Source organism: Peromyscus leucopus, chromosome 8b, assembly GCF_004664715.2.
Source record: "Peromyscus leucopus breed LL Stock chromosome 8b, UCI_PerLeu_2.1, whole genome shotgun sequence".
Classification (NCBI taxonomy): Eukaryota; Metazoa; Chordata; class Mammalia; order Rodentia; family Cricetidae; genus Peromyscus; species Peromyscus leucopus.
In genome coordinates, this window is record NC_051086.1 from 4,169,212 (window position 1) to 4,181,216 (window position 12,005).

At 47.3% G+C, this 12,005-nt stretch overlaps 1 protein-coding gene across 2 annotated transcripts in view; it reads right to left on the minus strand.

The window, feature by feature from the left end:
- Positions 1–2,180, minus strand: part of Lcp2 (lymphocyte cytosolic protein 2) — a 45,989-nt gene extending 43,809 nt beyond the window's left edge. The window contains exon 1 of one of the 2 annotated variants that reach the window (XM_028894900.2): positions 1,854–2,180. In XM_028894900.2, the coding sequence (XP_028750733.1) occupies positions 1,854–1,931 (78 nt within the window). In that variant the 5' untranslated portion in view covers positions 1,932–2,180. The remainder of the gene's footprint in view (positions 1–1,853) is intronic. The other variant, XM_028894899.2, reaches the window with a different exon arrangement.
- Positions 2,181–12,005: the final 9,825 nt, after the last annotated feature.

The following is a 12,005-nucleotide window of genomic DNA, read 5'->3' on the forward strand; positions in this document are numbered from 1 at the left end:
GCATCCTTACATGACTCTGTGTTCATTTCACAGAGTGTTTTCTCTGGGGACCAATAAGCTCGGGGTCTGAAGGGTCTCATCTGTGTCTGTGGCAGGGGCTGGTGCTTCTAGGATTACCAATTCCTCCTCAGCTTCCTTGTTCCTACTCTTGATCCTTTCCCTCCGGAAGGTGAGGCCTGTCTCTGGGATGTGGCTTTGACTAAGCTCCATGGTTCCCAAGAAGAAAACTCCTCTTTCCCTTAACTCAAGCAGAGCGATGTGTACTTGGCCACCCAAAGCCCACCCTGTGCTGAAGGGAATTTGACCTGCACATTATCTGTGGCACCATGGGATTACATAATATCCCACTTACACTAGAACATGGGACCTTTCCGTGCCTCTCGGTCTCTCCCCAGACTTCCCTGCCTTAATTCTCAATCCTTTCTCATTGCTCTATTGAAATAACTCACTACTTCATTCCACCAAGGCAAATTTACCTTTCTGCCCTAACTTACTTCACTTTTAGTTAAGAAAAGTACTAAAAAGCAAATGCTTCAAGAAGTCAATTGTCTAATCATATTTCCACCCACAGTGTTAAAAGAAAAGTTTATAATGACCTTATGGGGAGAAAGTAACCAAAACAAGATTTACAAAAAGTGGCAAAGGGCAGGATCTGTGGGGTAGTACTCCTACCATGCCTCGTTAATACAGAATGCTCACATTTTCTTCTGTAGGTTGGGAAGGAACCACTGTATATATTATAGGTTTGATTACACCCCAAGGATCCTCTTCTACCCTTTGGGTCCCCCATTTCTTCAGAAACAATAGACGGCAAAGCAGATGATTTCTATGGTCTTAGCTTTAGGACCTCATCTTCATCACTGCCTGGAATATGAGTGGAACTGGAGGACAGTCTGCAGGCATGTGGACAATGGAAGCCCATGTCTTTCATAAGCCCTCCTACCTCTTCTGTACGGCTGCCTTAGAGGAGTCATGTGTCCTGGGATATACCTAAGCAGACATGTGGTCTTCGTTAGCAGATAACCAAACAAGGACCCTTGACCATCTCCTCCCAGCCTGGAAGGCAGGACAGTAACACTGTGGTCATCTTGATTTCTGAGTCTGCTGAGCTCATTCTTTGTGTTGCTGACTATCCTGAGGCTCATGTCTGCTTTCTGGCCTGCTTTCAAGGATTCTCATAAAGCTCCAGTGAGACTCCAACCAATAAAAAGACACTAGCCCTCTTCCAGGATCATGAACAGTCGATGCCCAAATATCGTTGTTCATCTAACCCTCTGTCCATCCCTCCTGCCCTGCCTGTTCATTATCCTACTCTGGGACTCCATATCTCCTTTTCTAGTGAGTAGACTTCAGTATAGCCGTTCTCTGCATTTCAGAGCATGTGCTTGAAAGCTAAGTAGGCACAACTGCAATCCAACCCAATCACATAAGACTCAAGAGCTTGGGATCACTCAAACTCCCTGAGCTGACTCTTCAGCTGAACAAAATATTGACATTGAGATGCAACACTGTTAGTGCATATCATTAACGCGGTAACACGGAACTCACATTACTGTGGGTTGTGTCTAATAGGACACAGTCTGTAGAGCACTACATGCATGTCTGTATGTACTAGGGGCTTATGCACGTGAGGGTCCCCTCCCTATCTTTCTCTTCTGGACACACTGCCTGGAAAGCTCAGTAGTCCGTCTGCCTCCCAGTAAAGTAGCAATTGCAAGTGGTAACGGTAACTCTGAGGCTATCTTGTACACCTTCCATATTCTGTCCTGATTCCGCCTCTGCTCTCTGCCCACCCCACTGAAGGCATACCAGCCCAACCAGAAGAAAGACTTTCACAAGAGTGAGAGACTCACCTTCCTGAAATAATCAGCGAGGCTGTCCGGGTTCCAGGCTAAGACCTCTGAGCGAAAGGGCACATTCTTTAAGGCCATGGCTGCTGTTCAGGGAGAAGCTCACAAGCTGAGGAGAGCTGCTGCAGCCATGAACAGAGAAAAAACCCAGATCCAGAACTCCGAGGTGTCCTTGGCTCTTTCGAATCCCAACTATGCTCAGAAACACCCTTGTTGAACAGGCGTCGTTTCTGCTGTAGCCAGATCCCAAGAAGCGGTGGCTTCCCCTGTGAACAAATATGGTCTCTTCTCAGAAAACGACTCAGCTAGTTTCCTTTACCACTTCCTCTGCTGACTTCTAAATAAGTAAACAAGGAAGACCAGCTCTGTGGGCTCACAATGCAGAGAGAGAGAGAGAGAGAGAGAGAGAGAGAGAGAGAGAGAGAGAGAGAGAGAGAGAGACTGGTAATTCCCCACTGGCCCAGACACCCCAGCCAAATGGGGACTTAAACTCAGTTCAAGTAGTTTTTTTCCATCCGATTTCTAGACACCCAAAGCTGGACACCACATTCCTGCATGACAAGGACTATGCAGATAAGAGCCTCTTTTGACAGTTCCCTAAAATTATCTATAATTTCATCCACTAGTGAACTGTGGGGGAAGGAAGATGGTCTCTTCATGTTTTCCAACACCCCCCCCCCAGTTTGTTTTTATCGAAAGCTGAGACGCCCTCAGCTGCTTCTTTGTGTTATGATGAGTGGATCTTTGGTGAGCTAGGCTTCAAGTGGCGAAGGGTGCTACGGTGCAGTGGACCAGCTCCGTTCCTGATATGAATGTTTCTGCACTGTAGTCTTGGGCATGGAGTGACTGAAGGGACCAGCTCAGGACACCCCAAGACCAAGTTCTCAGGACGAAGCATATATACCTACCCCAAAGGGACAAAGAGGGGGAATATGAGGCAAAGACTGAGATAGAGGTGAGGGAGAAGGGAGAGAGCAGAGGGGTGCTTATTTCAGAGGGGGACAAAGGATGGTCTCTGGATAGAGAGGAGACAGACCTGGTCTATAGGAAAATGGTGGTTTATAGAGGGAAAAGGGAAACACTGTGTTAGGATGAGCTGTTTAATTTTAACTGGGCATGTTAATTAGGTGAGCCAAATGGGGCTTTTGATTGCTGGACTTCAAGACTTTGATAGCTGGACCATGGTAGTCAGCCTCAGGAGGAGGAAATGGACCTAGCTTTAGGAATGTAATCTAACCGTTTTTAGCAAGGCAGAGGGAATGGGGGAGAAGGGCAAGGCCTGCCAGAGCCATGTTTGCCGTGTTTGGGCCAGTGTGAGTCCCTTCAGTGACAGTTTAGGTGACTAGTTCCCATACCTACAAGGCAGGAAAATAGAGGTGTTATACACATACAACCTGGATGCATTTACTAGGCAAACGCACAGACACGAAGTTTAAAGAATTGTTACTATTGATGGCACACCACCTTCTATACACCGTGCTTCCTCTCTTTATCTTCTGTCCACTATCATTTCTCCCGTTTGCTATTGAGTCCACCATATATCTAGCCAAAGAGTATTTTCCCTGGAGATAGGAGATGGGGATCTGTTGCATCCTCCTTCAGTCTCCGACTCTGAACAGATCTCATGGACTGAAATGATCCTTGGCAGTGAGTGGGACCTGAGGCTAAAAGCAAATATATCTGGTGCAATATGGCAACCTGTAAACACAAGTTAGCCAGTGTGCCATATGCACATGCACATACATACATGCCTGCACATATGGGAATGCACAGACTCACACATGTGCACAGATTTCTATTCCAGTGTTTGAACAATGCTCTGTTGCTGCCTGAGGTGCTCTTTCTTAAGTTTTTTCAATGGTAGCTTTAGCCATGAATGCTTTCCATTTTATGCACACTACAGGAAGCCCCACTGCCTCTAGTAGCTGTCTCATTACCGGCTCATGAGCTTAAATGAGATTATAGATGAAGCACCAGACCTAGCCCTGGAAAGTGGTCCATGGTGGTGATCTGCAGGAGGCATCAACCCAGGATTAAGTGCTCAACATCAAGTGCTCAACAACTGATAATGCCCAATGGGCCACTGCCCTGCTGCCCCACAGCTCCCCGACTAGTGAGAGACATTACTTCATTTTTTCAAATCAGCAACATGGCAGCTATCGTGGAGAGAAATCACTTTCAAGTAGAGTAAAGAAGACATCATGGGATGAACTGGGCTTTAGGCAGGGCCTTGGAGGGTGGAGTGGATAGGTGAGGATTCTGGACCTCAATCAATCCATCAAAGCCTCAAAACAGAGAAGTTCTGTGGAAAGGAACATTCCAGATCATTCTTAAAAGTAAAAGCAATAGTGAGTTTTTTGGGAGGTCAGCATTGTGGTTTTTTAATATTGTTGCCCCAACTCAGGGTAAAAACCAACAACAGAAAAGCAGAAGATAGAATAAAAATATTGTTAAATATGACACCCCTTGGAAAAAATTATCCAATAAAAAGTGGCCAAGATGAACAATCCATGGGGACCATTTGATTGCTCCCTATTTCCCTCAAGGAGGTTGTACATCCTGGTCTTGTCAAGAGTGTGCTTGAGTCCAGAGCCACTGTCCCTTACCATTTGCCTCCTCAAGGTTCTGGGATGTTTTGACAATGCCCAGAACAGAGTCAGGGTTCAAACTAGGTCTGTCTGGAGAGCCGGTACAGTAGCCCCTGTGTTCACTGGTACAGCTTATGGTCTGCAGCCCACAAAAAGCTGGTGAGTTGCTGATCTGAAATGTTTTTCAAATTGGTCCCTGCCCAGTGGACCACAGACCCATACCTCAGATAAAGCATCAGGGCAAAGAGAGATCAGATTATGAAAGGGGAAGTGTTTTGCCTCAGGCCCTGAAGACTGTCCTCTTCCTATCTCTGGGTGATTTCCCAATAATTTTAGGTTTCACATCTCCTGTGTTCTAGAAACTCCCAAGGCAGGGCAGCTCTGAAGAGAGCTCTCAGGAACCCAGGACAATGTGTGACAGTATGTCATCTCACTTGTTCCAGACTAGGTCTCTTTACATGTCAAATGGGCAGGCCTTTGCATTTATCCCAAGACAGCAGTGGTGCCAGGATGGCAAGACCTCAGTTCACATCAAGGTGTCATTCTGTTGGCTTTGAGCATGAAGCAGAGTAGCAGGTGGGGACCAGCCAAGGTCCAGAAGTAGAATCAAGGGAGCCTCTTTGATGGGGCAGCTGGTCCCACCTCATCTCTTTTGACCTTAACCAGGTAGAGAAACCCAGTGTTTACAAAGGAACAAGTTGAAAAGTTGGCCAAAGCAAGAGATTGCTTCCGGAATCTTTCATAGGTACTGAAATCTGTCTGAGCCCAAGTTCCTTATATAAAATGGTACAGTTCTTATACATAATATGTATACACCCTCTCACATACTTTGAGCCATTTCTAGCAGACTGGTAATACCTAAGAATACCAATGTTATGTTTGTAGCTGTGATACTCTGTTGTTTAGGGAATAATGGCAAGGAAAAGAAACTCTATCCACATTCAGTGTGGATCAAATTTTTAAAAATATTTCCCATCTGCTGTTGTTTGAACACATGGATATAGAGTCTGCAGACACAGAAGACCCACCATATGTCTCAAGGTCAGGTAAGAACAACACGAGGACAGCACTGAGCCAGGGACAGTGGCGGGGGCTCATAGAATGGGGATTGAGAAGCTGTGGGAAAGAAAGCGATGCTTGCAGTTTGTCTGACTGTTGGAACATCGGGACAGAGACAGTGGAGGCTGAACCCTCCCTCCCTCCCTCCCTCCCTCCCTCCCTCCCTCCCTCCCTCCCCAAGCCTAGATTTGCAGCACCCACCCTTTTCCTCTACCCCACAGCAGAATCACATGGCAGAGGTGATAACCACATTTCTTACTGACTGGTTTTAGAGGTGAGAAAATTGGCTGGGGAGCTGCTGCTCCTGCGTGTGCTGTGGAGGAGGATCTTGGAGAATTGTCACACTAGGGCCAGAGAAGAGAGGAAAGTAGAGACTTCATGCATGAGAATATGTTGCCCTTCTTAGGGCAGAGGCTAAGGGAAGTCCCCCCCCCCTCCAGCCATGCTTAGAGGCAGGCAGCGGAGATACCACCTGTTCGTGGGATCATCCTGGATGACAAAAAGCGAGTGATCGGATGATCCAATGAAGGAGAGTCACCGGAGGGTCCTGCACTGTACCTGGTACCCCACACTGTGGTGCAGAACAAAGAATACCTTCCAAAAAGTTCAGGGAATAGGAGGCAGGAATCCAGCAACTGATGCCCGGGGAGGACCAGTACTTGCTAGCACTCCTTGGGACTGTAGACTAGGAGACGGTAAAAATGGGCTTGTACAGCCCCATCCCGGCCTGTCCTCTGGTAACATTCACTCTATCTCCACAGTCTCTGAGAGCTCCCTCCCACCCGTTCTGGACACTGGTCTCACCTCCCCCATCCATGGATAACACAGGAGGAAAATATGAGTGAGCTGCCCTAGGCAAGGCAAGGACCAGTAAGTAATATTTTCCACTTCCTTGTGGCTGACAATTTCATTCTTCAATTTTTTTCAAGTCTCCTTGCTTTGATTCTCTTGCTTTGCTGTTCAACTGAGGTACCTCAGAAGTTCAAGGTGAATGGGAGGAAGTGCTTATTTGGACTTCCTGCCAAACCTCCCCTTCTTCTCTGTCCTGTTTTCGCTTTAGTTGCCTGAACTCAGATAAGTATGTCACAGAGAAAAAACTCCCCAAGTGACAGGAAAGGTGGGTGGATGTACACAGGGGCAAGAGAGAGGGAGCAAGCTTCCCTGCCTAATAGATGAGAAACCTTAGCTTTCTTTCATGGACAGCTGGAACGTGACGGGATAGCGGGCAGAGGACGGAGCACAAGAATAAAAAGCAGAAGGGATGTAAGCCTCTGGCACAAAATCAAAACAGTCCAGCTGCCTCTCATTGTGAAAGGAAGGTCTGAGGCTAAGAGTAACAAGATCAGGGACTGGTGAATGTTTTAGGTGAAGTCGAAGCACCAAGAATGTCTACCACCGCTTCCCAGGCACCTCCATGGTTTGGAGAGAAGAAATGGTTGGTGGGCCTTTATTCATTATACCATGTAACTCTCACAACCACTGCCCGAGAGGGGAATCTGGCATGTTCACCCACTTTGCAAATGGAAAAGAAGGGCGAAGGAAGCGTACCTGCTTATTGAAAGCCCCACAGAAAGCCAGTGGTAGAGTGTGGGTTCTGATGCCAAGAGAGACACAGTTTCCAGGACTCTTACAGCTCTTACAGGACTCAGGTGCACCCAGAGCAGGTCTTGCCAGTCACATCCACCCAGCTTTGAAACCCTTTTCCTTTGGTTCTCCTAACATGATGGGCCTATGTTTGCACATGTTGTTCTCTAGTAATGAAGGAGCAGAGTGTGTCTGATGCTGTGTCTGTGATACAGGCTCTTCTTCAAATGCGCACTGCAAGGAGAGACACAGCACTGCAGGCAGAGACACAGCACTGCAGGCAGAGACACAGCACTGCAAGCAGAGACACACAGCACAGAGACACAGCACTGCAAGCAGAGACACAGCACCGCAAACAGAGACACACAGCACCGCAAGCAGATACACAGCACTGCAAGCAGAGACACACAGCACTGCAAGCAGAGATACACAGCACTGCAAACAGAGACACAGCACTGCAAGCAGAGACACACAGCACTGCAAGGAGAGACACACAACACTGCAAGCAGAGACACACAGCACTGCAAGCAGAGACACACAGCACTGCAAGGAGAGACACACAGCACTGCAAGCAGAAACACACAGCACTGCAAGCAGAGACACAGCACTGCAAACAGAGACACACAGCACTGCAAGCAGAGACACAGCACTGTAAACAGAGACACACAGCACTGCAAACAGAGACACACAGCACTGCAAGCAGAGACACAGCACTGCAAACAGAGACACACAGCACTGCAAGCAGAGACACAGCACCGCAAACAGAGACACACAGCACTGCAAACAGAGACACAGCACTGCAAACAGAGACACACAGCACTGCAAGCAGAGACACACAGCACTGCAAGCAGAGACACAGCACTGTAAACAGAGACACACAGCACTGCAAGCAGAGACACATAGCACTGCAACCAGAGACACAGCACTGCAGGCAGAGACACATAGCACTGCAACCAGAGACACAGCACTGCAGGCAGAGACACATAGCACTGCAACCAGAGACACAGCACTGCAGGCAGAGACACATAGCACTGCAACCAGAGACACAGCACTGCAGGCAGAGACACATAGCACTGCAACCAGAGACACAGCACTGCAGGCAGAGACACACAGCACTGCAAGCAAAGAGACAGCACTGTAAGCAGAGACACAGCACTGCTGCACCAGGCTGATTTGGTGGTGAGGTGCTGGAGGAGAAGGGGAAACTGAGGAAGGAAAAAGACCATCGAATTCCATCCTTCCCATTGGGGGCCCCAGTGAGGCCCAAGTCACTGCCTGGCACTTCACATTCCAAGCTTGATTCTGAAAACTGTGTTTGCAGGTATGTGAGGGCCCTGGATCCTTCAGGAGGTTACTGTGCTGGTCGGGAATTCTGATGGCTGTATCCTCGGGGCCCTAACTCTGTGAGAACAGGAGCACATGACTGTTCAATTTGTCCATACACTATCAGAGAGAATAAAGGAGGTAGCCTAGAGTAGCTACATGGGGGACCACAGGCTGGCAGGAGGCGAGCCCCACCAGTGGAGTGTCTGACTTTGAGCTCCCTTGAAAATCACCCAATCTTTGTATTTTTGTTTGGTGGAGCTAGGATTGAACCTAGGACCTTGCACATGCTACTTCCTCGGTTCTTGTCTTTAGTGGGATGCAAATAACACTTAACACCCTTCCTGGTACTTTTGTTGATAAATGAAGCTGTTAGTGTTACATGCCTGAGCTGTACTAGATGTAATATAGAGACTTTTCCAGTTTATTTACTTTCCTCCGGACAATGCTAGTACTTCCTTTCTGTGCTAGCATGCCATGATGCTCTCAGTAGCTGATTCATTCTGTCCTCCTCACTTTAGAGACAGATACAAAAGAAACATAAAGAATTCTGTAGTGAGGATTTATTCTGCGAAGCTCCCGTGGAGCATCATCGGAGGGTGATCAGACATGTTACCAGGGACCAGGGATGCTGCTGAGAGCAGAAGGACGTTTGTTTGTACAACACTGAGCAACAAGTGCACCTTTGGGGCCGTGCCTAGAGAATAAAAATGCAAGGGTACCCTTAGTCTGTCCCCACCTCCTTGTGTTGACGAGTCAGTCTTTTCCCTGCCACGTCTCATCTGCCTCAGTTGCAAAATTCCCTGTTCCTCGTTCGCCCCCAACAAATGGTAACTCTAGTTGCTTCTAGTGAGAAATCAGGATCCTGTCTGCAGAACACAAGGCAGGCAGGGGAGTGTGTGAGAATGTGACCGTCACATACTCAGCTCACTGAGCTCTGTGGCTGCTGTTGCCCAGCTGCTGGGGTGTGAGACCCCCTCAGAGCACTGCTTCATCTCCCTTAGCAGAACCCTGTCAGTCTTTAGCGAGGGAGATGACGTAGGTTCCCGGCTCTAATTAAAACTTGGGGTAGGCTGATAAAAGCACGGGGTTCTCATGAGCAAGCTGCCCCCACCACTTAGCACCACTGTTCCTTGTTGCCTACTCTGTCGCTTTAGGGCCTCTTTAAAAACAAATGGCTACTTTTCCGATTAGCATACAAAGTAGTCCATTTCATTATGGCATTTTTTATAATACATGGTTTCAATTGATCCTCTTCCCCTGATTCCCTCCCCCAATCTCTTGCCTCCCAACTTGTACCTTCCTACCCCAGTAATCCCTTTTTTTTCTTTGATGCCACATGTATTCTCTCATTTAAAAAAATTGTCTTTTTATGTGAAGGAGTGCTTTGCCTGCATGTATGTATGTATACCACGTGCATGCCTAGTGCCCACGGAAGCTAGAAGAGGGTGTCAGATCCCCTGGAACTGGAGTTATAGACAGTTATGAGCTACCAAGTGGGTGCTGAAATCTGAACCCATATCCTTTGAAGGAACAACAAGAGCTCTTAACCTCTGAGCCATCTCTCCAGTCCATGTCAGATGTATTCTATCACACCCCATTTCTTTAAGAACTCTTTTCTCCTCACACAGTCCCCATCCCATCCCATGACCAATGAATGGACAGTGTCAGGCCGTCCTGCATGTGTATTCACTCTGTGATTCAGGAAATCTTGCCTAGACAGCTTCAAGCCCAGAATTCCCCAAATGGAAACATCCTCTGACAGAGAGGGTTTTTTGTTTGTTTGTTTGTTTTTCTCCTGTTTTGGCAGCTTCTGGGGGGACCTGGGACCACAGGATGGCCACAGCTCCCGCAGAATCAGCCTCTCAGTCTCGGCTTCTCTTCCCTCGAAAGTTTGAAAGCTCCAGCTACCACTTCTTTCCAAAGAGAGAACTTACCAAGCCTCAGACCAGGCATGGGAATAACACCATCGAATCCCTCTACAACTACACTACAGCTGAGTGGCCTTGGGCGACCTAGTCAACTTTTTCTCTCTGTGCACTAGTTTCCCACAAGGATGGGGAAACCTGAATAGCAGTCTTGGCTTCTCCGTGTGCTTGTGGAGACCCTGTGAAATGAAGCGGTCAGCTTGGAACACTGCCTGCCTTGATGTTCACAGCAGTCCTTGCTGGATGGTGAGAAGAATGAGCAAAGAGCTGTGTCCAACGAGAAAAGACAGAGAGAGACGACTCTGCTGACCTTGGAGATGGGGAAAGGGACCCAATCAAACGTGAGTGACTTCTGGAATCTGCTGAAGGTCAGGAAAAGGATGCTTTCTTAGGACCTGGAGAAAGAAAGAGAGCCCTTTATTCTGTTTAGTTCAGGGAGATGCATTGGGCTGTTGATCTGAGATCTGTATGGTAATGAGTTTGTATTGTTGTAAATCTCAGACGTTTTCAACCTGTAGGTCATGAACCTTTGGGGTTATACATTAGATATTTACATTATGATTCATAAGAGTATCAAAATTATAGTTATGAAGTAGCAATGAAATAATTTTATGGTTGGGGGTCACCACAACATGAGAAACTGTATTAAAGGGTCATAGCATTAGGAATATTGAGAACCATTGTTCTAAGATCATGTAACTTGTTATAGCAGCAACAGGAAACTAATTCATCCACTAACTTAAAAAAAACAAACTACCCCTGTCACTGAGCCATCTCCAAGGACTCATCTACCTTCTCAGTCCCCCTAGCTTCTGGATATACTGGCCCTCTCCACCAACAGCCACCTTCCACAAGCAATATGCCTACTGGCTAGAACCTCCACTGTGATGGTATTGTGTTCCCCAAAATATTGTGTACCCTAATAAACTTATCTGGGGTCAGAGAACAGGAGAGCCACAATATTAAAGATAGAAGATAGGCAGTGGTAGCACACGCCTTTAATCCTAGCATCCCAGGGGCAGAAATCCATGTGTTCAAGGATACAGCCAAGCATGGTGACTCACGCCTTTAATCCCAGAAAGCGAGCCTTTAATCGCAGGGAGTGACGGCAGAAAGAGAAAGATATATAAGGAGTGAAGACCAGAAACTAGAAGCATTTGGCTGGTTAAGCTTTTAGGTTTTGAGCTGCACAGTTTAGCTGAGATCCATTCGGATATGAGGACACAGAGGTTTCCAGTCTGAGGAAAGAAGATCAGCTGAGAAGTTGGCCAGGTGAGGATAACTGTGGCTTGTTCTGTCTCTCTTATCTTCTAGTGTTCACCCCAATACTTGGCTCAGGTTTTATTTTATTAATAAGAACTTTTAAGATTCCTGCTTTATTAGTATGAACCTTTAAGATTCCTGCCACACTCCACACTTTGACCCCTTTGCTGATACAAGTAATGGTGATGACCTGTTTCTTCTGGCCCTGAGGATTCTATGCATACAATAATTCAGCAGAGAAACACCAGGAAACTACTGTCCAAGGGGTCGTTTGCCCACAGTGGTGCCCTCATTGAGCATCTGGGATATTCAGCTACAAGGTGAACAGTGCAACAACGTGCCACTTTCTGACAAAGACTGGGCTGGCTGAGGATGATCAGCTGGACACCCATGAGTTTTGAGGGCTTGTA